This window comes from Phoenix dactylifera, chromosome 14 (assembly GCF_051530095.1).
Source record: "Phoenix dactylifera cultivar Ajwa chromosome 14, Ajwa_hap1_PhDact_Kaust_v1.1, whole genome shotgun sequence".
NCBI lineage: Eukaryota > Viridiplantae > Streptophyta > Magnoliopsida > Arecales > Arecaceae > Phoenix > Phoenix dactylifera.
The window spans coordinates 19,713,630-19,737,566 of NC_143203.1; the positions used below are offsets into that span (position 1 = coordinate 19,713,630).

Genomic DNA, 23,937 nt, shown 5'->3' on the forward strand with positions numbered 1-23,937 from the left:
AGGATAGACTGCTGCATTGCTCTTCCACCAAGCCAAGATGTCAAACTCCTTATTCTCCAAATCAGGAAGCACATCATCATCCAAATAACTATCCAACTCGGATCTCTTAGGGCGTTTTGAAGAACTCTGACTTCTAAATTGAGCAAAATCCATACCAAATTTTTTTTGGAAGAAACTGAACTTATATCACCTTGTCCACCAAAATTAGATGTTCGCTCACTTGAACTCATAGAGGGATGCATTCTTGTTGTATCTACATACTCATTATACAATTTAAAAAGACAAGCACGAATATCATCAATCTTTTTCTTGCACTCCTCCAACTCAAATGCCTTTTGATAACAAAACTCTACAAATATCAACTTTGATCTGGGATCCAAAATAGAAGCAATTACCAACAAATTATTGCACTGAGACCAATATTTGTTAAACTTCTTTAGCATCTCATTTGTTAATTGCTTCACTGTTTCATCAGTATCGATACTTTCATCCATCAACAAAGCCCTAATTCCCCAAACTTCTTTTAGGTATAAATTGGATGTGGGATACTTACAACCAGAAAATACTTTAGTGGCATCAAGAAAGGCTTCTAAAAATTTTAGAATTATAGAAGCCTTTTTCCATTCATCATTGGTGGGGCATACACATGAATGCTCAGTTGCATATCTAATAAGAGCATCTTTATAACCAAGTGCATCATGCAACATTTCATAAGTAGAATTCCATCTTGTAGGAACATCCAAAGTGAGTCCTTTTCTAGCAGGAAGTCTCATATGCTGTAGAATTTCATTAAATGCTTGCATTCGAGATGGGGATGCAGAGACATTGTGGAGTGATTGATTAAAACCCTATTTGATTTTGATGAGCTCAAAGCATTTGAGTATATCTCTTGTTTACTAATGAATTCAATTAAGTGTTTCAGTGAAAATCTTGTCTAAGTGTCTCTAGACTTGGTTCATAATATTTTGGATAAGTTAAGAAGTCAGTTTGAACCAAAGTCTGAGACTCGAGTCGACTCCAGAGTATTACGAGTCGACTCCAAGCGTATCAGGATCACTGGCACGGGCTCGAGTCGACTCCTGACCATTACGAGTCGACTCCAACTGAGAACAGACAGACAAACAAAAAGCATCAACTCAAAATCTGTCAGCGAGTCGACTCCTGAAGTGCGCGAGTCGACTCCGATGTTTACCGAGTCGACTCCGGAGAAGTATGAGTCGACTCCAAGGAGTCACAGGCAGAAAAGTCAGAGAGCGGTTTTCGACCCTGAGATTCGAGTCGACTCCTGTGGAACGCGAGTCGACTCCGATGGTTGGCAGGTCGACTCCAAAGGTAGTGAGAGTCGACTCTCAGAGGAACACAAGGAAAAAGTCAGAGAGCAGTTTTCGGACTCTGAGATTCGAGTCGACTCCCGCATTGCACGAGTCGACTCCGAGACACCGCGACCCCAAAGAAGACAGAAGACCAATTTGTTGTCTCTGAGATTCGAGTCGACTCCCAGACAGCTCGAGTCGACTCCAAGGCAGCGCTTCACCAAAAACACAGAAGACTAAGTTTCGAAAACTGAGAGCCGAGTCGACTCCGGGGAAGTTCGAGTCGACTCCAAGACTGGACGAGCCAAAAGACAGAAGATCGGGAGTTCGGGCTCTGAGCGCCGAGTCGACTCCCAGGACAGTCGAGTCGACTCGAGTTGGCCAAGTTGAAAATTGGCTCCGTGGACTTCATGGGATGAGCCGACTCCGAAAATGCCAAGTCAGCTCCAGAAGTTGGCGAGTCGACTCCGGGTCAAGACGAGTCGACTCCCAGTCGAAGAGGCTACTTTAATTCAAATCCGAAACAGTTGCCGAGTCGACTCCAGAAAAGCATGAGTCGACTCCCGCTACAGCCGAGTCGACTCCTGATCGCGCGAGTCGACTCCAACCCACCAACGGACATATTGTCAGGCTGTGCAGAGTGTGCAGAACGGGCAGAAAAAGGTCTCTAACGGCTAGTTTCCGTGGGGGTTGGTTTAAATAGCCACAGAGGACTGTAGCAAAAGCGAGAACAACTATTCCACTCAAAGTAATCAAGCATTCAATCTCTGCAACCTGTTCTTCAACAAAAAGAGGGAAGAGCGGCATTAACTCCATCCAACTTCCTCTTCCCAGCAATTAAAGAAGCCTCCTCCTGCATTCAAGTCGACCACACATTCAAGAGGAGACCCGAAGTTCGAGAAGCCCCACTCAACTCCAACTCAAACGTGTTTGAGGGCTTCTAACTTTTCTTCTGTTTATATTGTTATTTATCTGCTTTTTGAGAAGCTGTGTTTTCTGTTTGTACCTTTTATTTTCACCTGGTCTTTACTTGGTTCAATCGGGGGATTGAATCAAGGGTATTGAGGTTGGTTGGTGAGCCGAGTGTAAAACCAACGTGTGTAAGGGTTCGATTGTAATCCCGAGAAAACAATCGGGGCGGTTCTAGTCGGTGAGCCAGGGAAAACCGACCGAGTTCGTTGTGAGCTCGTAAAACAACAAGTTTGGTTGTGAGCTTGGAAAACAACCGGCTGTAATCCAAGGGGTTATAGTGAATTCCCAAGTGAGACTTGGGGAGTGGACGTAGGAGCAAGGGTTAGCTCCGAACCACTATAAAACATTATGTTTGTGATTGTTTGTCTCTCTCTATCTCTCGCATTTCATTCACCGCACATAGAAACTAATTAATCATCTCGCAAAAGAATTAATTAGTTATCCACAAAAGTTTTAATAGCCAAATTATTTTAAAACCCAATTCGCCCCCCCTCTTGGGTTGTCTATCTGGGCAACAAGTGGTATCAGAGCCTAAACTCTTCTACTCTAAGAGTCAAAGATCAAAATGACAACCCCATTTGGATCTTCCCACATTGAGGGTCAGTCCACCCAAAGACCCCCATTCTTTAATGGATCTGACTACTCATATTGGAAGGCTAGGATGAAAATATTCATCCAAGCCCAAGACTATGAGATGTGGACCATTGTAGCAAATGGGCCATACATCCCATCCATTTATGTAGAGGGGGTCACTGTACCCAAACTCGAAAAGGATTGGGATGAACACGACATGAGAAAGGCACAACTCAATTCTAAAGCAATGAATGTGCTTTACTGTGCACTAGATAGGAATGAATTCAATAGAGTCTCTACTTGCAATTCTGCAAAAGAGATTTGGGATAGACTTGAAGTGACCCATGAGGGCACGAATCAAGTCAAATAATCCAAAATAAATATATTGGTTCATAAATTTAAAATGGATTCTAATGAAACAATCACTTGCATGTTCACTAGATTCACTGACATTATCAATGGCCTAAAAAGCCTTGGCAAAAACTATACTAACAGTGAGCTTGTCAGGAAGATTCTTCGATGTCTACCAAGGTCATGGGAAGCCAAGGTAACGGCAATCCAAGAAGCTAAGGACTTGAACAAGCTTCCACTTGAAGAGCTCCTTGGATCCCTAATGACTCACGAGCTAACCATGAAGCAACACAGCGAAGAAGAGTCCTCACATAAGAAAAAGGTAATAGCTCTTAAATCCACATCATCTAACAAAGATTTGTCCTGCAGTAGCAGCAGTGAAGAAGAAGATCATGAGGGAGATGATGATGAGGCTCTTCTTGTGTGCAAGTTCAGAAAATTCATCAACCACAAGAAGTCCTATCATCAAAGGAGAGGCCCCTCAAATTCCTACCGCAAGGACAAAGGTAAGAAAAGGGAAAATGAGGGGATTGGGTGTTACGAGTGCAAGAAGCCGGGTCACATAAGAGCTGAGTGCCCTTTACTGAAGAAGGGGAGCAAGTACAAGAAGAAGAAGGCTCTTGTCACAACACTATCCGACTCTGACTCATCATTCTCTTCATCGGATGAGGAACAAGAGAAAAAGGCCAATTTCTGCTTCATGGCCAATGAAAATGAGGTAACGTCCGAATCGCCTTTAGATTTTACTTTTGATGAGCTTTATGATGCTTTTAATGAACTAATGATTGAATATAAGGCTATAAATGCTAAAAACAAAGAACTAAAAGTAACTAACCAAACTTATATCCGTAAGTATGATTCATTAGTTAAGGATAAAGATGTTCTTATCAAAGAAAATTTAGAACTTAAGACAAGCAATCAACTCTTAACTCAAAAGACTAATACCTTGAGTAAAGATAATGAAAAATTAACTAAGGAAATTTCAGAACTTAAAAACAATAAACAAAACTTAAACGAGAAACTCATAAAAGATTTAAACATTCTAAAAACCGAAAAACAAACTCTAACTAAAGAACTTAAAAAGTACAAACCTTTGGTAGAAAAGTTTACATATAGTTCTGAAAAATTGAACATGATACTAAATAGTCAACGAGCAGTATTTAATAGAGCGGGTTTAGGGTATAATCCAAAAAATAAACAAAAACTTCTTAGTAACTTCTTTGTTAAAGCTGGAGAAAGCAAAACTAAGAAAGTAATCTGCTTTTGTTGTGGAACTGTAGGACATAAGGCAAATGTATGTGACTATAGGAAAGAGAAAACTAAAAGAAAAATTAAAAGGGTATGGGTTCCAAAAGAAACCAATATGACTAACCATGAAGGACCCAAGAAAACTTGGGTACCTAAGATTATATGATCTGCTTGTGTAGGAGTGTCTTACAGCCAAGGTCAACAAAAATTGCTGGTACTTGGATAGTGGCTGCTCAAGACACATGACGGGTGACAAGGATCAATTTTTCACCCTTGAAGCTAAGAAGGGAGGTGCTGTGACTTTTGGAGACAACAACCAAGGTCACATCATTGGTATTGAGTGAATTTGAGATGAGCATGATGGAAGAGCTGAACTACTTCCTCGGGCTTCAAATCAAACAGTCTGAAGGAGGCATCTTCATCAATCAAGCCAAATACATCAAGGAGATGCTCAAGAAGTTTGATATGGAGGGAAACAAATCAATCAGCACCCCCATGAGCTCATCATGCAAATTAGACCAAGATGAATCAGGTAAATCTGTAGATCAGAAACTGTATAGAGGTATGATAGGATCTTTATTGTATCTTACTGCAAGTAGACCTGATATTATGTTTAGTGTTTGCATGTGTGCTAGATATCAGGCTAATCCTAAGGAATCACATCTAATTGCAGTAAAGAGAATCTTTAAATACCTAATAGGAACAAAGAACATAGGATTATGGTATTCTAAAGAATCTAGCCTAAACCTAATAGGATACACAGATTCAGACTTCGCTGGATGTAAGCTTGATAGAAAAAGTACCAGCGGGTCTTGTCAATTTCTAGGAGAAAACCTAATCTCATGGTTTAGCAAGAAACAAAACTCGGTTGCATTATCTACTGCTGAAGCTGAATATGTTGCAGCCGGGAGTTGTTGTGCTCAAATCTTGTGGATCAAACAACAATTAGAAGATTATGGCATTAAACAAGATAAAATACCTATTAACTGTGATAATACAAGTGCCATTAATCTAACTAAAAATCCAATTCAGCATTCAAGAACTAAACACATTGAGATAAGACATCACTTCATAAGAGATCATGTACTGAATGGTGATGTGACACTACAATTTATTTGTACTGATGATCAATTAGCAGACATTTTTACAAAACCCCTAAGTGAAGAGAGGTTTAGTGTGCTTAGGAGGGGATTAGGAGTGATTGATCCATCCTAGTGGTAGTTTCCACTAGATTCGTTGATTTTGATGATTAGATTGTGGTTAAAATAGAGTTTCTTTTCAATGATCATCAAATCAGATCATAATTTAGCGATTTTTCCTCATTCGGCACGAACATAACATGATTTTTAGGTGCGTGCCAAAGTTAGAGACGACTCGAGTAAGTTTCAGAGTCGGCTCCTGAGGGGGAGTCGACTCGCGCATTTGCGGGAGTCGACTCGAGATTGATGGCAGCAGAGGGGGAGTCGACTCGCGCATATTCTGGAGTCGACTCGAGGTCGAGTCGACTCGCGACTCAGTGGAGTCGACTCGCAGTCGGGATCCGACTTTTTAACCCTAAATTTGTCGTTTCGGAAACACTTCTATTCTCCGCCGCCACTGTTCACAAGCCCTAGAGCCGACTCCTAGGTCGTCCCCGGTCGTCCCCAAGCCTTTTCCGTCAACCTTTCACCGTCCCTTAGGGTTTTCCTCCCAATCTAGGTCCTTATGCCGCGTAAAACCGTAGTCCGGAAGAGGTCCCGACCCGAGGCCGGTCCCGAGAGGCGCTCCAAGGCTCGGCACGATCCCGCGAGGCAACAACCTCCGGCTCGTTCCCCGCCGAGGGCGGTTCCCGCGAGGCCGTGCGCCGGGAAGGCCGTCACCACCGGGAGATATGTCGATTTCGACTATCTCTCCCGGGAGGGTTTCACCATAGGTGAGAGATTGCGTGTCCAGGGCTTAGAGTATTTCCTCACATTAGATCTCCCAACTTACCCTGGATTAGTTAGAGAGTTTTACGGTACCGTCCATCGGGGAGATGGGGGTATCGAGGGCACGGTAGCCGGTGTCCCTCTGTTCATTACGGAGGATCTTATTGCCCACATCCTCCACCTTCCACAAGTAGGGGTGGCTCCCACACACCCCGAGGACAGGGTTGAGGCCCTTACGGCCATTCTAGGGCATCCACCCCAGTCACCCTTAGACGAGGTATCCGCTAGCTCACTTCCGATTGAGGTGCGGATCCTCCTGAGTATATTGTCTAGGTCCATCTTCCCTAAGACCGGGAGATTTGATTTTGTATCTGAGAGAGACCTAGCTCTCATGTTCTACATGCTTCAGGACACCCCAATCAACTTCCCCAAACTCATTTATCGATACCTGTGTGAGCCACTAGACAGACCTAGGCTCACCCTACCCTACGGTATGGTATTCACTCTGTTGTTTAGGGAGTACGAGATTCCTATCTCTGAGGGGGAACCCTTTTGCGCATTGCGATGGACTGATCACATGTGTCCGGGGACCCTACACAGGATGGGGTTTCGGAAGATAGAGGGGACATGGGTTAGGAAGTCTGCCATCACCACACAGACCACCAGACACTCCCCTAGTCCTGAGCCAGATTCTGACTATCCTGACTTACCGGACTTTCCATCCACTTCTGCTCCTACCACCTCCGCCGGACCCTCCTCCTCGGCTCCAACACCCATGGAGGTCCGCATCGCTCCTGAGCAGCTCCGGGAGCTGCGGCAGGAGATAGTCCGAGATCTGCGGGATGATCTGCTTCGGGAGCTCCGAGGTTCAGTGCCTGCTCCCTCTCCCGCTCCATCTTCAGCGTTGGTCCCTTCCCTGACGGTCGTGACTGACATGACGGCTCATGTGCGGGAAGAGATCTACAACATGAGGACTTTGCTCCAGGCCCAGTTCCATAGCCTGAGTGAGGTCACGAGCACCACTCGACAGATGCGGGATGACATAGGACGTGACATGCACACCACTACCGAGGGGGCCGAGCGCTTGTCGAATGTGCTCATCGACAAGCTGGACGCACTTCAGACGTCGGTGACTGAGCTCTCCACTACACATAGCAGAGCCACTTCGTCGATTATCACTCAGCTCGGGCATGTTACAGATGCAGTCACCCTCCTCATGGAGCAGAGCAGATTGAGAGGAGGAGCCACATCCTCGAGAGGAGGAGCCACATCCTCGAGAGGAGGAGCCACATCCTCGAGAGGAGGAGATACATCTTCGAGAGGAGGAGCTACATCCTTGAGGAGACCATAGCTGTTTTTTGTGTTTTGTTTTGACATGTATTGTTTTTGTTTTACTTATTGTATTCTCAAATGTATTTACATACAAATCAATACAATGAGTAGCCATATCTTCTTCAATTCTGTGCCATTTGATCTATGATTGATTGTGTGTGCTTACCTCCTTTTTGATACGATGACAAAAAGGAGGAGAAATATGTATAAAATATGTAAAAGGAATCAATGAAAATCAATATAAAAAAAAAAGAAAAACTTTTAAAACACACAAAAATTTGTTCTAAGTGGATTTGGTACCTCGAGGCTCATTATCTCTTTTTTGGGGCTCCTAATGGAGTAATCTCCAGAATCTATTCAAGGGATATTCGGAGATTAGCTGAATCCTACTCAAGAACAAATTGACAGATTTTTCCTCTAAAAACCAAAAATTTAAAAGTCAAAAATTCTTATGAATCAAAACAAAGTAGATTGCATATGTTGAGGGGGAGAATCTGAATTTTAAGCAAGCTAAATCATTAAAGATATATAAGCCAAACAATTGATTGCATGATATGAAGGCTTATATAATTCCAAATGAAAGGGGAAGCTTTAACTCCGAAATTTATTGTTCACACCTTTCAAACTTGGATAAATTAAATTACCAGACATCTGAATTCATTTATGGATTTTACTTCCTTGTTTATAGAGCAATTCACTTTACATATACTCAATGTTTTGTCATCATCAAAAAGGGGGAGATTGTGGAGTGATTGATTAAAACCCTATTTGATTTTGATGAGCTCAAAGCATTTGAGTATATCTCTTGTTTACTAATGAATTCAATTAAGTGTTTCAGTGAAAATCTTGTCTAAGTGTCTCTAGACTTGGTTCATAATATTTTGGATAAGTTAAGAAGTCAGTTTGAACCAAAGTCTGAGACTCGAGTCGACTCCAGAGTATTACGAGTCGACTCCAAGCGTATCAGGATCACTGGCACGGGCTCGAGTCGACTCCTGACCATTACGAGTCGACTCCAACTGAGAACAGACAGACAAACAAAAAGCATCAACTCAAAATCTGTCAGCGAGTCGACTCCTGAAGTGCGCGAGTCGACTCCGATGTTTACCGAGTCGACTCCGGAGAAGTATGAGTCGACTCCGGAGAAGTATGAGTCGACTCCAAGGAGTCACAGGCAGAAAAGTCAGAGAGCGGTTTTCGACCCTGAGATTCGAGTCGACTCCTGTGGAACGCGAGTCGACTCCGATGGTTGGCAGGTCGACTCCAAAGGTAGTGAGAGTCGACTCTCAGAGGAACACAAGGAAAAAGTCAGAGAGCAGTTTTCGGACTCTGAGATTCGAGTCGACTCCCGCATTGCACGAGTCGACTCCGAGACACCGCGACCCCAAAGAAGACAGAAGACCAATTTGCTGTCTCTGAGATTCGAGTCGACTCCCAGACAGCTCGAGTCGACTCCAAGGCAGCGCTTCACCAAAAACACAGAAGACTAAGTTTCGGAAACTGAGAGCCGAGTCGACTCCGGGGAAGTTCGAGTCGACTCCAAGACTGGACGAGCCAAAAGACAGAAGATCGGGAGTTCGGGCTCTGAGCGCCGAGTCGACTCCCAGGACAGTCGAGTCGACTCGAGTTGGCCAAGTTGAAAATTGGCTCCGTGGACTTCATGGGATGAGCCGACTCCGAAAATGCCAAGTCAGCTCCAGAAGTTGGCGAGTCGACTCCGGGTCAAGACGAGTCGACTCCCAGTCGAAGAGGCTACTTTAATTCAAATCCGAAACAGTTGCCGAGTCGACTCCAGAAAAGCATGAGTCGACTCCCGCTGCAGCCGAGTCGACTCCTGATCGCGCGAGTCGACTCCAACCCACCAACGGACATATTGTCAGGCTGTGCAGAGTGTGCAGAACGGGCAGAAAAAGGTCTCTAACGGCTAGTTTCCGTGGGGGTTGGTTTAAATAGCCACAGAGGACTGTAGCAAAAGCGAGAACAACTATTCCACTCAAAGTAATCAAGCATTCAATCTCTGCAACCTGTTCTTCAACGAAAAGAGGGAAGAGCGGCATTAACTCCATCCAACTTTCTCTTCCCAGCAATTAAAGAAGCCTCCTCCTGCATTCAAGTCGACCACACATTCAAGAGGAGACCCGAAGTTCGAGAAGCCCCACTCAACTCCAACTCAAACGTGTTTGAGGGCTTCTAACTTTTCTTCTGTTTATATTGTTATTTATCTGCTTTTTGAGAAGCTGTGTTTTCTGTTTGTACCTTTTATTTTCACCTGGTCTTTACTTGGTTCAATCGGGGGATTGAATCAAGGGTATTGAGGTTGGTTGGTGAGCCGAGTGTAAAACCAACGTGTGTAAGGGTTCGATTGTGATCCCGGAAAAACAATCGGGGCGGTTCTAGTCGGTGAGCCAGGGAAAACCGACCGAGTTCGTTGTGAGCTCGTAAAACAACAAGTTTGGTTGTGAGCTTGGAAAACAACCGGCTGTAATCCAAGGGGTTATAGTGAATTCCCAAGTGAGACTTGGGGAGTGGACGTAGGAGCAAGGGTTAGCTCCGAACCACTATAAAACATTGTGTTTGTGATTGTTTGTCTCTCTCTATCTCTCGCATTTCATTCACCGCACATAGAAACTAATTAATCATCTCGCAAAAGAATTAATTAGTTATCCACAAAAGTTTTAATAGCCAAATTATTTTAAAACCCAATTCACCCCCCCTCTTGGGTTGTCTATCTGGGCAACAGACATATCTAACAATTTCTCTAATACATTCAATAGCTTCATGAATGATTTTCATTCCATCCTGAACCATAATATTTAATATATGTGCACAACATCTATTATGACTGTACTCCCCACTAAACAACATTGAATAACAAAAGTGATCTCGGAGCCTTCTCATTACAGCATCATTTGTGCTGCAATTATCCAAAGTAATAGCACATATTTTACAATCCAATTCCCATTCAACAAGACATTTTTTTACAGCATCTTCAATTGCAAAGCTGGTGTGAGGGTATGGAAGTTTCTTGAAACTAATAATCTTCTTATGCAGAGTAAAATCAGAATCAATATAATGTGCTGTGAAAGAAATGTAACCAATTTTCTGATTTAATGTCCAAATATCAGTAGTGAAACTAACCCGAGAACTTAGGTTCTTGAATACATTATGCAATTTTTTCTCTCTTCTTGATACAAAGCCATACAATCATGTTTTACAGTCTTACGACCCATAATTTTGAATAATGGCTGAAGAGATTTCATAAAATCTAGAAAAATAGTGTGCTCAACAATACGAAATGGAAGCTCAGCACATATGATAAATTTTGCAAGAATTTTTCTACTCTCTTCTTGATTGAATTTGAAACACTTTATCGGATCTTTTGAACTTGGTAGTAAGAGCAACTGATTAGTCGGATTCTTTTGATACTTCTTGCAAACATTTTCAAGATGGCGTTTTAGATGACTCGTTCCTCCTTTAGTGCTCCCACTTAAAACTTTTTTACAATATTTGCACTTAGCTATTGATCCTTCAGAATTTTTTTCCTCGATAAAGTGATTCCATACCCAAGATCTTTTTTTAGAAGAATTGTCACAAACATTTTCAGCAGTATCTTCATTTCTATCATCCTCATTCCTTAAATCTTCAACAGTCTCATTTTCACCCACTTTAGAATGAGACATTAGTAAAAATAATCTGCCCAAATAACAAAATAAATATCACAAATTTAACCTATAGCATCATATATGTACGAAAATTTAAAACTCTTGTTATTGACAAAGTTAAATGTTAATAGTTATAGCTAGAATGACACTAGTTAAATGTTAGACATTCTATTTTTCATTCTTTTGAAACTGTGGATCCAAAATGTCAGCCAAAACGTTGGCCAATTTTTAACATGATTATGGATGTTTTCTTTCAGTTTCTGCTCATTTTGATTATATTCGGTTTCATTTAAAATAGAAAGAAATTAGATCAGACTTAAGAATATGACCTTCAACTATCTGAGAATTGAGAATTACATGAGTAGGTAATTCAGCCAAAGATGTACTTAAAGATGCACTCCAGAATTTGATGGTGATGTGCCAGCACGTAAGAACTACATTTGACAAGGCATCCCCCATAAGGTCTCACTCTGTTTTAGATACTCTGCCCTCTGTCACTTTGTCTGTTCACCGGTGAAGTATATGATTTAAGATATTTTTAACCAGGAAAGAAACCCCTTAGACATGCAAAATAAACCTTCCTATCAGTCATTTTATTCTATAGCAGAACATTAGTAGAAGAAAAGGCATAACCAAATATCCTGTAACTCATTCAGCTTTTGCACATAGGCCAACTCAAGAGACTGATAATGATCAGATGATTAATTGAGTATGAGGCGTTGGCGGGAGAGAAGAGCGCAAGCCCTAAACCGGAGCAGGAGGTGGGAGGTTGGGCATCGGTGACGGTGAGGGGCGAGAAATCCGCTAATCATCCCAGGAAAACAGCAAAATCAGAAGTAGGGACCCTAACCTGAGAGCCGACGACGACGAGCGGAGAAACCCTAGCACTCGACAAGCCGCCGCCGACGAGCCTCCCCCGCTCTCGTCTCGCCTCTGCACTCGACGAGCCGACGACGCCTCCACCGGACCCTAGACGACGACGACGACGGTCGACGAGCTCTGGCCCTCTGCAAATCACGATTCGGCAAGCCCTAAACCGGAGCAGGCGGTGGGAGGTTGGGCATCGGTGACGGTGAGGGGCGAGAAATCCGCTAATCATCCCAGGAAAACAGCAAAATCAGAAGTAGGGACCCTAACCTGAGAGCCGACGACGACGAGCGGAGAAACCCTACCACTCGACGAGCCGCCGCCGACGAGCCTCCCCCGCTCTCATCTCGCCTCTGCACTCGACGAGCCGACGACGCCTCCACCGGACCCTAGACGACGACGACGACGAGCCTCCACCAGACCCTAGACGACGACGACGACGACGAACCCGGTCGACGAGCTCTGGCCCTCTGCAAGCCCTAAACCGGTTACCCAAGCAGCCAGCCAGCCAAGCTTAAGTCTTTATTACCCAAATGGAATTCGGGCCGTGATGTTGGGCTTGGTTTGGGCTGGCATTGGGCTCGGGCTTGGTCCGGGCCCGGGCCGGGCCAATGGGAAACCCGAGCCCGGCCCGAAATAAAATTGGGCTTAAGTTTGCAGCCCGAGCCCGGCCCGACAATCATTGGGTCTAGCCCATAGCCCGGCCCGCAGGCGGCCCGACCCGATGGGCTTCGGGCCGGCCCGAGCCCACTTCCAGCCCTACATAGCATTGCTCTTGTAATAATCATCAATTTTATTTGCTTCCTTCGGGAAAATAGTATACACTAGCAACAATCTTTATAAAACTAGTTTAGCAATGATTATCCTATGATTTCTATACATTTTTCATACATATTGTGTGCAATATTTTTGTTTCATTATAGTCTTGATTTCATTTGACCTTTTTGGACCTTATAGTGACTAGAGCCTCTCGTCTATAATCATATTTCCCATTTTCTTATTTTCTTACCATATCTATCTCGTACCTCACATTTGCACTCTTTCCGGCATCGAATCCCCCAATAGAAACTGCAAAAAAGGCTAAACAATGCCCTTCTTTTTTATAAAAGAAAATACATTTCACACCCACTCATAAACACTTGTTCTTCTTAACAGTTTGATTACAACAGTGCTAGTTGCATAATCTATAAATTCATAAACATATTTTTACTATAGTATCCTTTTCTGAGGAAAAATTTAGTAACAAAACGCAGCATTCATAATTTTTGACTCAGAACTCCTTGTTTAGCTTGTCGCTATGATGTATGTAAAGTCTCCACTATGGTTCCTATTGATGGCCCCAGTTACCAAACCTCTGCTACTATCATAATGCAAGCTCTTTGATAGAAGACTTTCACCCTTCAATTAATCAACCAAATAACTTGATGATAATTCCATGCAAGTAGAAAAGCCTCAAGTAAATTTTCACTACTGATTCAACTACTCTGTCAATACATTAACTTTTGCATCCTTAACAGTCAGAATTTAGATAAATAAAAGCATAAAGCAAGTGTATGTTATAGAATTGAGTAAAAATAAGTTCATCCTAGTTGGAGGTTGCTGGCAGTGCAAGTGGCACGCCATCAAAGACCATCTGGAAATTCCCGCATCGAATATTTCCTGATGGAAGGGAGGTTCCCCCCCCCCCCCCCCCCCCCCCCCCTCCTATCCAGGCTTCTACCTTAGTCTTCCTTTTTGAGCATACAACTGCTCTTGAAATAGACATTTGTAATCCAACGAAGACATGGTCAGTAAGAGCTGTTCTCCAACCACCACAGAGAACATAGATATCAAAATAACCTTACCAGGTCTCATTCCCAAGAACAAGTGAAAAAAGCAGCAAGATATTTTATTCCTCAACCGGTACTTAATATTCCATTAAAAACTCATCAAAACACTCTTAAGCAAAACTCAAACAAGTACTTATTCAAACCAGTTAGTTGAAGAGAGAAAATAAAAAGAGAAAATGTTAAACAGCATAACATAATAGGTCTTCTGACAGAGATAAAGGCAGTACTATTTAACTAAGCAACATCCCCTTGGGGACTGGCAACATCATCCTTAGCACTTGACCTCCTTCAATCCATAGGCAAAGTACAAAAATGTTGGATCAGTGGCTCCCTCCTTGTAGTATGCAAAGACCATGCTACCATCGTCATGCAAGCTCTCGCCCACAAAACTGCCAAAGAAACATTAGCTTGTAAGGGTCACAGAAGTGTAACAGGGAATTAATTCGAGGTCCAAATGTTGACACGGTAAAATCCTAGAAGAGAAACAGTTCAACTTTCACAACTGAAAAGATCAAAGTTAACAAAAGCATGACACATGCCTTCTGCCTGGCAACATCCATTCTGCTGGGAGGTTGGTACCTTGACCTCAAAAGGCTGGAATATCTAATGATACAGACAGCAGTTTTATAAAGATATATGTATGCAAAAATTTCCAGGTGCAGCTATCATGAGTAGCTAGGCACATCTGATGAAAATTCACATGCTCATGGCTGTGAAGATTCAAAGAGTGATAGAGACTTGGCTATTTATACAAGAGAGTCTGGCAAATTGATAAATTCCATGAAAACTTAAATAAAAGGGTAAAAGTTTTGGGTTTGTATGTGCTGTTCTACATTTGCTCCAACTAAGCCATAAAAGAAGTTGCCTTCGCCATAAAATTTGTCACAGTTGACAGAGTTGTGCATCATCCACACAAGAGATGATATAAAGTTACAAACTACATCAAATTTGAATAAATGGAAACTTGAGACTTACAATTGTAGGTCACTGAGCTTAGAGAGTAAATACTTCGTAGCTCCCTCAATGTGCTTCTTAAAGAGCTCCTGCTTCTCCTCATCCAGCTTGGGTGTCAATTGCTTAATATAACGCTTCATATAAGTCACAAATTGCTTCTTGTCAAAGGCAGGTTGTTCCTGTTAATAAATGATATTATAATGGAAAATCAAAAACACTTCAATATAGCTTCGACCGGCAGATTCCAGAATAAATCTAAATAAAAGATATTAACCCAAGAGAAGGGCATGAACCTGAAGGCGGAAGGTGTCAACAATATCAACCACCTTCTGAGCCTGATCATCAACCCCTTCTTCTTCACCACCTTCAGCAGAAGGATTAGCACCAATGTCTACATTTACAGCTCCTTGAACAACCCACTGTTAATCAATCAACAAATTATATATTTAAGTTCCTGGAGATTTTTGTATCACACCAAGTCACCAATAATAATTTTGAATTTCAAAATTCTTATAGTTAGTGAATAAAAATAGTTCACAACCAAGCAATCTATGCATGACATACTTTATGCAGATATATGATGAAAGTACACAAAAACCTAAAGAAGGGGAAAAGAGGCTTTTCAGAAACAAACAAGGATGTGCACAAATGGTATGCTTAAAGGTATTTCAAGTAGCTAAAAATACTAACCTTCCCCTCAACTTCCCACAGCATTCCATTTTCGATTTCCTTGTATGGGAACGAGTCTGAGAGGAGCTCGTCACCTAAAAAAACATTAAATTGATCAATTAAATGTTGGCATCAAATCATTAAAAATATCAGATCAGGAAAACATAGGTTCAGTGCTACTAGCATGGACATGGTAAAGTATAGAAGCCATGGAATGGATAAATACAATATTGAAAGGACAACAGCAGTAAAGAATCAACAGAAAGAGTTGAAATTTAGACATACAATCTTAGATTTTTTTGACAACAACTACAGAGTTGGCAGCATACAAGGACCTAACACCAGTACTAATGCCAATTGCAAGCCCAGATGAAAAGGTAGAAAGGTCGACATTTGGCTGACAGACAGTCATAAAATGCATGTCAAACTATGAAATTGTTGTAAATGCTAGGTCGTTGTGAACAACTTATTGATATCCGGAAACAGTCAGTAGAAGGCTTAGTAAATATAGTTATGGCATAACAAATCAAGAACTTGTTAATCCTTTGAGCATGTTGAAGAACCAAACAGGCAGATGTCAACCCAAATGGGCAGATCTGAGCTCCAAGTCGGGTTTTCACAACCCATATAATGGAAATCAAATTTACTTTAAGAATTTGTGTAGAAAAGGTGTGTCATGGTGATAGAATATTTTCAACAAAGACCGATTACTAGCTCAAGAGAGAAGAACACATAATTAAATAAGGTTCACACGACTGAGATCACGTTCAACCCCTACCCAATTCTGAAACATCTTCTCCTTCAAAGACTGCTAAAGTAAAATGTGATTACATGTACCAGAAAGTCCTAACCATTTCTCTTAGAATAAAGTAAATATATAGCTGACAAGGGTAAGATATGCTGAGTGACTAAATTAAACTGGATCATATATAAAGATAAAAATCTTCATGACCTATTTAAGCACTTACATGTCACGCTATGTTATTTCACATGTAATCCTGCACAAAAAACAGAAATGAATTTGCCATTTTATAACTCCAGTTAATAACATTGTTGCTAGCAGTGCCACATTATAATGCAAAACAAATCAAGTTCAAGATAGCTTGTCACACATAAAGGCCTAAGTTGTGTTATATCAGAGCCAAGTCAGAACCAACAAAAACTATAAAATGCCTACTTAATTTGCCTTTCTGGTTATCTCTCCCAACATGTTATCCTTTAATAGGCGAACAATGATCATAGGTGATAAAATTGTGTAGACCAGGAGCCTGACCAAGTAGATTTGCTCACAAACTGAGGCTCCTGTAACATTGACCAGAATTGACACAAGCTCAACCATTTTGTCAGCTTCTATGTGAAAATGCGCAACTATTTCATGATTGCCCGCTTGTCCAAAACACCCAGTGGCCTTATTTTAGAGGACATTCATGATTCAAATCTATATCAACTACAGTCGAAGATTGATGCCATACAAAACATCTATTTCTGACTATATTTTCTTTGCTACGGTTAATATCAGTCACCATCCAAATATCGTAATCGCTGTACCAGCAAAATTCATCCACATCACATATGATACCATCTGCATTTCTATGTCACTATCTTCTTAAACCATTGCTCTTTCAAATATTAATTGAACATCAAATCTGAATTTTGTTTTTTTACACTTCAAGGCTACCTTGAATGTACTCGATTCGTTAAATTTGAAATTTATAGATAACCCGTAAGATGGGTGGTTAAACACATAGAAACACAAGTTAGGGCCTTGAAGCCATCCAATTTCCAACAACTCAAGAAGCCAAGTTAACACGAGGCCACCTGATCAGGTGTTGTTACAGTATGCTTCAAGTATAAAGAATCAGGTTGTGGCACAACTTTGCATTTTCCTAACCATGTTCAAGTTCAAAACACATTAAGGTGTGTGCATGCAGTAGTAGATACCAGGGCTCTTAGCCAATTGCACATAAGCCACATGAACGAACAAACACATGCTTCAAGAGCAACGAATGGTGGGGCGATGGAAAAACATATCTGGTTTCCAGCATGAGTGTTCCTGTTCTACTTTGAGAATCATGACTGTGCACCGACACCATCTTGCACGGTTCACTTCCTAGAGAACTATCCAAGTGATGGTACAAGGCTAACCCTATGCAGTCTAGTTTCATCCTACTAACTCGTTTCAATTGTTTTAATTGTTTATCTATATGGGGCCCCTTATACCACATACACCTGACAGCCCTTCCTAGTTTTCCATACATAATATACACCCACGATTCTCTTTCGAGGTCTTTATGCTCTTATTATACAATTATTATCATATTCAATTGAAAATTAATAATCTCATCAAGCATGCATATGCGCAATAATGACCCCATACACAGGAACCAGTCCCCAAAAACAAGAAAAAAAGAAATCAAATTAAGTAACAATATATATAAAAAAAAAAGCTCAATCCAAAAAAGCAAGACACAGTAAACACAGCACCAATAATAAGCAAAATAAAGTCAATAAATCTCCATCGGGAACAATAACCATCAAACAACTACTTAATTTTCAGCATCACTTTAACAAATACAGTCATAATCTTCAGCTCTACGATCAACAAGAAGACTTCACCTCAAAAGGTAAAGCCCATCTTAATTACCACCAATAGAACAACAAAATCAAATAGGAAAAAAAAATACAACTTCCGAATTATTCCAGCAACCCAAGCTTAAAAACGACACAAATTAATCAAACCAGACAATCAAACATCAAAATTTCACATGTAGCCCACTGATATTTTTTTTCTTAAAAAAAAACTAATTCTTGTGCTATGCCTCCAATATCCGAACTTCCTAACGAATCCAAAGCCAAAACTTGAGCAGAAAACAGTCTAAGAAGATATATCTGCTATACCTGAGAGCAGATCCTGGTAGACGATCATGGTTCCTTACCAAAGAATCAAGCAACAAACGCTAACCCTAGAGCACCGAAGTAGAGAGGGAAGAGAGAGAGAGAGAGCGCGCGAGAGGGAGAGGAGGGGAATCAGACGAGGCTTATTTCTTCGTCGCTAGCGGAATAGGATTCTCCGGGTAATTATAGCCGGAATTAAATTGGACTTCGAGCTGATCTCGAATCTTCACCGTCCGATGGGTGGGATATTCCGGGAACGTACCAGATGGACGGCTGTCAGTCGTTTCAGGAGAGCCCACGTCTTCCGGGAGCAATCGCAGACCGGTACGATAACTCGCGGCGGAGTTTTAGTGCAGCCACCGGATGAAAGATCCGACGATTGTGAATTTCTATAATTTTTAGTCCAGTATCTAGAGATTTTAACCTCCCGTTCTGCCAAAAAATGTATATTTCTATAATTTTGCCTTGTTGGACGACGGTCTAGGACTTGGATTTAGAACTAGATTATAGTAGCCTCTTACTTGATAGGTCAGTGTGGTTTGAATCCAAGTTCGGCTAACCAGGTTTAGCTGACTCGGACAAGTTCTTTTATAATTCTAACCAATTTAACATTACAATGGCATGGTTCCGAGATATCCATCAATCCACTAAGTTTTCCAAGGCTAGTCGATCTATCTTGGCTCGACTAGTAGATGTTTCGAGCTCGCAAAGTGATTGGTTCGATAAACTAAGTATAAACATGTGCTCAGCTTGGCCATAGATTGAGCTTGATCAACCTCTTGGTGCATTTGGGAAGAGGTTCAATGGATCAAATCGTTCAATTATTTGGACTAGAACGGTCTAAAATAATGTAGGATATTGTCTTAGAAATTTGTGCCAGGTCGGCTAGACCTTGGAATTGGTTATGTGCAATGTAAGATTTAATTAGACCATGATTGATCTTCATGTGGAAAGTAAACTTAGCCTCTGGTCAGTATTATATATTTGGGTAGAAAGGGGAATAAAAGTAGGCACAAGGAGGTGGATGCCATGGGCCCATGGCTTGGAAAGATGACATTATTCCCTCTTCAAAAGTTGTATGGATGGAGAGGAGTAAAGGCGAAGCTTTGTGCAACAGTACAAGAAAGCTATTTGGTGGAAGAGTGCTTCATCTAAATGGTCTTAAGAGATTGGGAATCTTTGTTGTTATTAAAGAACTAAAAAGCTGGTGGACTGACTTTGTCAAACTGGACTGGAATCTAAAAGTGTTCCAAATCTAGTTTGGATCTATCTTCATGTATGTCTAGGATGTTGATCCAAGCCAATCCATATGCTTGGTATATTTGGCACAGATCAAGAATGGTTACGTTCGATGTTTTATGATTTTAAGGTGCTTTCTTTTGTTATGAGCTTGTTTATAGCGTAGATGATAGCCAAAATTACAATATTTTGAGCATTATATAAAGATGATCTGAGTTTCCACGAAGATTGTCTAGATACTCGAGAAATAAGAAGATCGAAATTATCCAAGATAATGGTCCGCCAAACCTCTACCAGGTGCTATACCTGTAGGTGATCGATTCTATATAGTATCGGTTTGGCACCATAGCAACACACAACATGCAATTGGCATAGTTCCATACTAATATGTCATTTTGTTTTTTTTTTCTTCTTTTTTTGCAGTTTCAATTTTAAATTTTTTTAATATTTTTTAATAATTATGGTTGTTTAATTTAGGATTTCAATATTGTTTACATGTCTTTTATGTCAAATAGGTCTCAAAATTATAACATAATTGAATCAATGGTTAACACACACACATATATAGTATCAAATGGATTTCAAGTACAAAATACATACCAATAACTAAAATTTTATGGAGTCCCTATATCCTTTGTAGACGTTGGGATCTTGATTATAGTCTTGGTTTGGTGTATTACTCTAACTTTCGAAATAATTTGCCACTCAGCCTTGTAATCCATAAGCTCTGCCTTTTGCATGGCTACCTTGATACAAATCCTCTATCTGATACCGGATTGGTCATATGAAGATGAAGGTAACAAAATCTGATCCATAAGCTGTCTAAGGCCATGAAGGGTAGTAGCCATAATACAATGCATCAAATGAAAGATATCCATACAACTTATAGTCTAGCTATATCGAATATGATCTTATATATGACTCGGATGCAAATACATTCATGGATCCTACTATATATGCAAGATCAACTACAGTAGCAACACCATACCTTGGATCATCTCGGGAAGCCCGTCTTCTGTATGCAATCGTATCCTTGCATACTTTACTAGGTTGTGTACCATAATTTCATCCTATGTGGTATGAATGAATTGCAACTTACCTATAAATCGAATATCATAGGGTTATGAGTCATATGCACCCCTACAATGTCGATTGTCACCTCCCTAGCCATCATATCATTATTGTTTGAACTATCATTATCATCATTGCTGATATCGTGAGATGATCTAGGCAATTAGTAATCTGAGAGATTATTGATTTCAGAATAGAGTAAACAGCCTCCTCATCCACTCTCCACAATAGAAGTGTAGTTCCTTTTTCTTTTTTTTTTTCTTTCTTGCTGATTTGAGGAACATCTTTCTTTTCCTACATGTTTCTATCTATGTGGCTCTACTAGGTGACTTGACTTAGCCCACCATCGCAAGTGACCCTACCTACCTAACTAGATTTGTTCTAGGATGGCCTCTTTTTAGTATCTTTTTATCGAAGCACTGGGAGGATGTCTCGAACATGGAACCCTATGATGATGATCAACTCCCCTTGACCTCTATGATTGTTTGGCTATACATGAGTGTGATATACATCGTTCTACCCATTGTTCTATATCCACTTCAATCTCCCTTGCTATGAAACTGACTAATAGAGGAGGCAATCATGACCTATCAAACTCTGGCTACTACTGCTAGCCCTCAAGCCAATAGGTCATCAAATCTTCCTCATCATATACAAATTTATTATGAAGTGGATCATCGTACTTAAACTCCATCTTCTTTTTCAATACACTTTAATTCAAGCCTCCAATAATAACAAACTTATACGAGGTTGTTCGAGTTCTTCTATATGAGGCAGTTTCTCTACTTACTGTGAACCAAGGCGAATGTAAACCAGTTGTTCTCATAGTCATTGCAGAAGATTATCCACAAGAGGATCTGGATTGCCAACCTTCCTGGGGTTTTGGATGATTCAATGGAACCATTATTGGTATATAAATGTAATCAAGCAAATTACATATCAGATACTACTCATCATATAATATCATACCGATTATAGTTGATATCCTAAAATACTTGGACTTATGTTATCTTTACCTACTACTGCTATCCTCTCGTTGAATATGTGAAAGCCCTCCTTAAATGCCTTAGCTTGTGAAACACATCTTTGCCTGCCGCAGATATCATCTTGCTAAAGCTCTGGAAGCCCTCCTTAAATGTTTTAGTCTGTGAAACATACACATATTCTATGATGTCAATGATTTGCTTGAGTTGAGAAACTAATGATCCCTTTTTTTTATTAAAATTAACTTAACTTCTCCAGATATTGAGCAGCAACTACCAAATCAAACTCTATCATATAAATCATATTATGTAGGACAGTCAGAAGTTCCTTGCCCAGGTTCATTCTTGGAATATTGTACTGAAACTTTGGGTTTTATAGTAGGCTTGATTTAGTTTATAAACAAATAATTGCACATAGATTTTATTGTACCGGAATAAATGGTATAAAAGTGACCAAACCATCACTTGCTAGATGGAATTTCCTATCTATTTGGTAATCCCATCTCTACTCAATGATGTCAATATACTCTTGAGCGTGCTTCAAGTCTACTTGCTTGATCTCGGCCTTAGCAACCATCATTATGCGATAAAAGAATTCCACCTAAGGATATCTTTCACTATCTAGAGCCCTTAGCATATGGTATAATAATGCAATAGCCTTAACTATTCTCTCGGTCACTACCAAAATTATTGGCTTGTGACTAAGCCCTCCACATGACTGCCTTCTATGCTGGCTTGGGAATATCTACTCTCCACTCACACTCACAAAATAAAAAGCAATGTGTGATATGTTTCTATTTCTATCTTTATTTCTTTTAACATGTATCTTAATAGATAAAAATTTCATGCAACATATAAAGAGATAGCATAAAGGACAATTTTATAAATAGAGCATCTTTCTGAATATTAATAAAGGATGAACGATATTGACAAGCTTTGATGCACATTGAATCTTAGATGTCTACATATATAGCAAAAATAATTACAATGACAATAATGACACGTAAAAAGATAATAGAATTATTTAAGATTGGTTGGCCAAAGTCTAAGCTTAGGCTTTATTTAAATTTGAAAAATATATACCCTACACCAATATGTATGGCTTTGAAAACTAAAGTATTGTAAAATGTATTAATGTATTTTAATATTGAATTAACTTTTTAATGGTGCATCAACGTGCATTTTATTGGACTTACACTTTAAAAGATTAGTCATAGCCTATATCCATCCTTGGCTTGAATGTAGTATAAGTTATGAATCTTTTCTAAGAGCTAGGATAGGAGGAATCCAGACTGAAATTTGGGCGAGGGTGGAATTTGAGCCTAGATCTTTGGTACTAACTCCAAAAACTTAATTTTTTACGACCTATGCTTGTTGACACTTTTAGTACAAGTTATGAAACTTAACATATATAAGTACAGAAAATATTAATAAACTTCCTAAACCTTAGAATAGTTTAGGCTATCACCCTCTAATCTTTTTTATTATCTTCAACATTAGACTTTAGACCCTTGTAAAAGAAGATAGTTTGTTATTAATACATTCTGTAAATGCATGCAATTCACCTACTCCTATAATTCGCATGTAATATAAGACTGACAATCCAATATCATTTGCTATGCTTTCTCTTAGAGTTTCACGGCACCCAAGAGACTGATCAAAGTTAGTTCTCTAGTTCCTATCATGCAACATATATGTGAAAAGAAAAAGAAAAAAAAAAGGAAAAAACTCAAAAGTAGTTGCTATATGCTCAAAGGAAAAGCAAAAATAATACTAACTCAGGTCAACAAAGTCAAATAAAAGATGAAAACAATAATAACATCCATAAGTGGCTCCCCGGCTGGCCATATGGGGAAAGAGATCCCCGTACGGTGTTTCCTAATTAGATTAGTCATTTTTAATAATCCTCCTTGGCTCTAATGGATCATATATTAATCAAGCACCCCCTCAATCGCAAGAATTTTCAGTACTCAGCCCCAAACAGCAAACTTTCTCACTGACGAATCCTTACCGTCCACCTTCAGGTGGGTCCCCGCGCCAAAATACAAGGCGTGTTCTCCTCCCTCTCGACC

General features: G+C 40.4%; 1 protein-coding gene and 1 pseudogene across 2 annotated transcripts; both read right to left on the reverse strand.

The window, feature by feature from the left end:
• Positions 1-10,237: 10,237 nt before the first annotated feature.
• Positions 10,238-11,442, reverse strand: LOC149751384 (zinc finger BED domain-containing protein RICESLEEPER 1-like; annotated as a pseudogene).
• A 2,650-nt stretch (positions 11,443-14,092) lies between these two features.
• LOC103715083 (translationally-controlled tumor protein homolog) lies at positions 14,093-18,965 on the reverse strand. Of its 2 annotated transcripts, none has more exons than XM_008802599.6 (5): positions 18,576-18,965; positions 15,699-15,772; positions 15,302-15,427; positions 15,030-15,187; positions 14,093-14,443 (listed from the first exon to the last, which is right to left on the reverse strand). In XM_008802599.6, exons 1-5 carry the CDS (start codon positions 18,601-18,603, stop codon positions 14,326-14,328), a joined length of 504 nt encoding a protein of 167 aa, XP_008800821.1. In that variant the 5' UTR covers positions 18,604-18,965; the 3' UTR covers positions 14,093-14,325. The 2 variants fall into 2 exon arrangements, with proteins under 2 accessions (XP_008800821.1, XP_088566713.1); XM_088710587.2 differs by lacking the exon at positions 14,093-14,443 and adding an exon at positions 14,513-14,657 and having other exon boundaries at positions 18,576-18,738.
• Between the last annotated feature and the right edge of the window lie 4,972 nt (positions 18,966-23,937).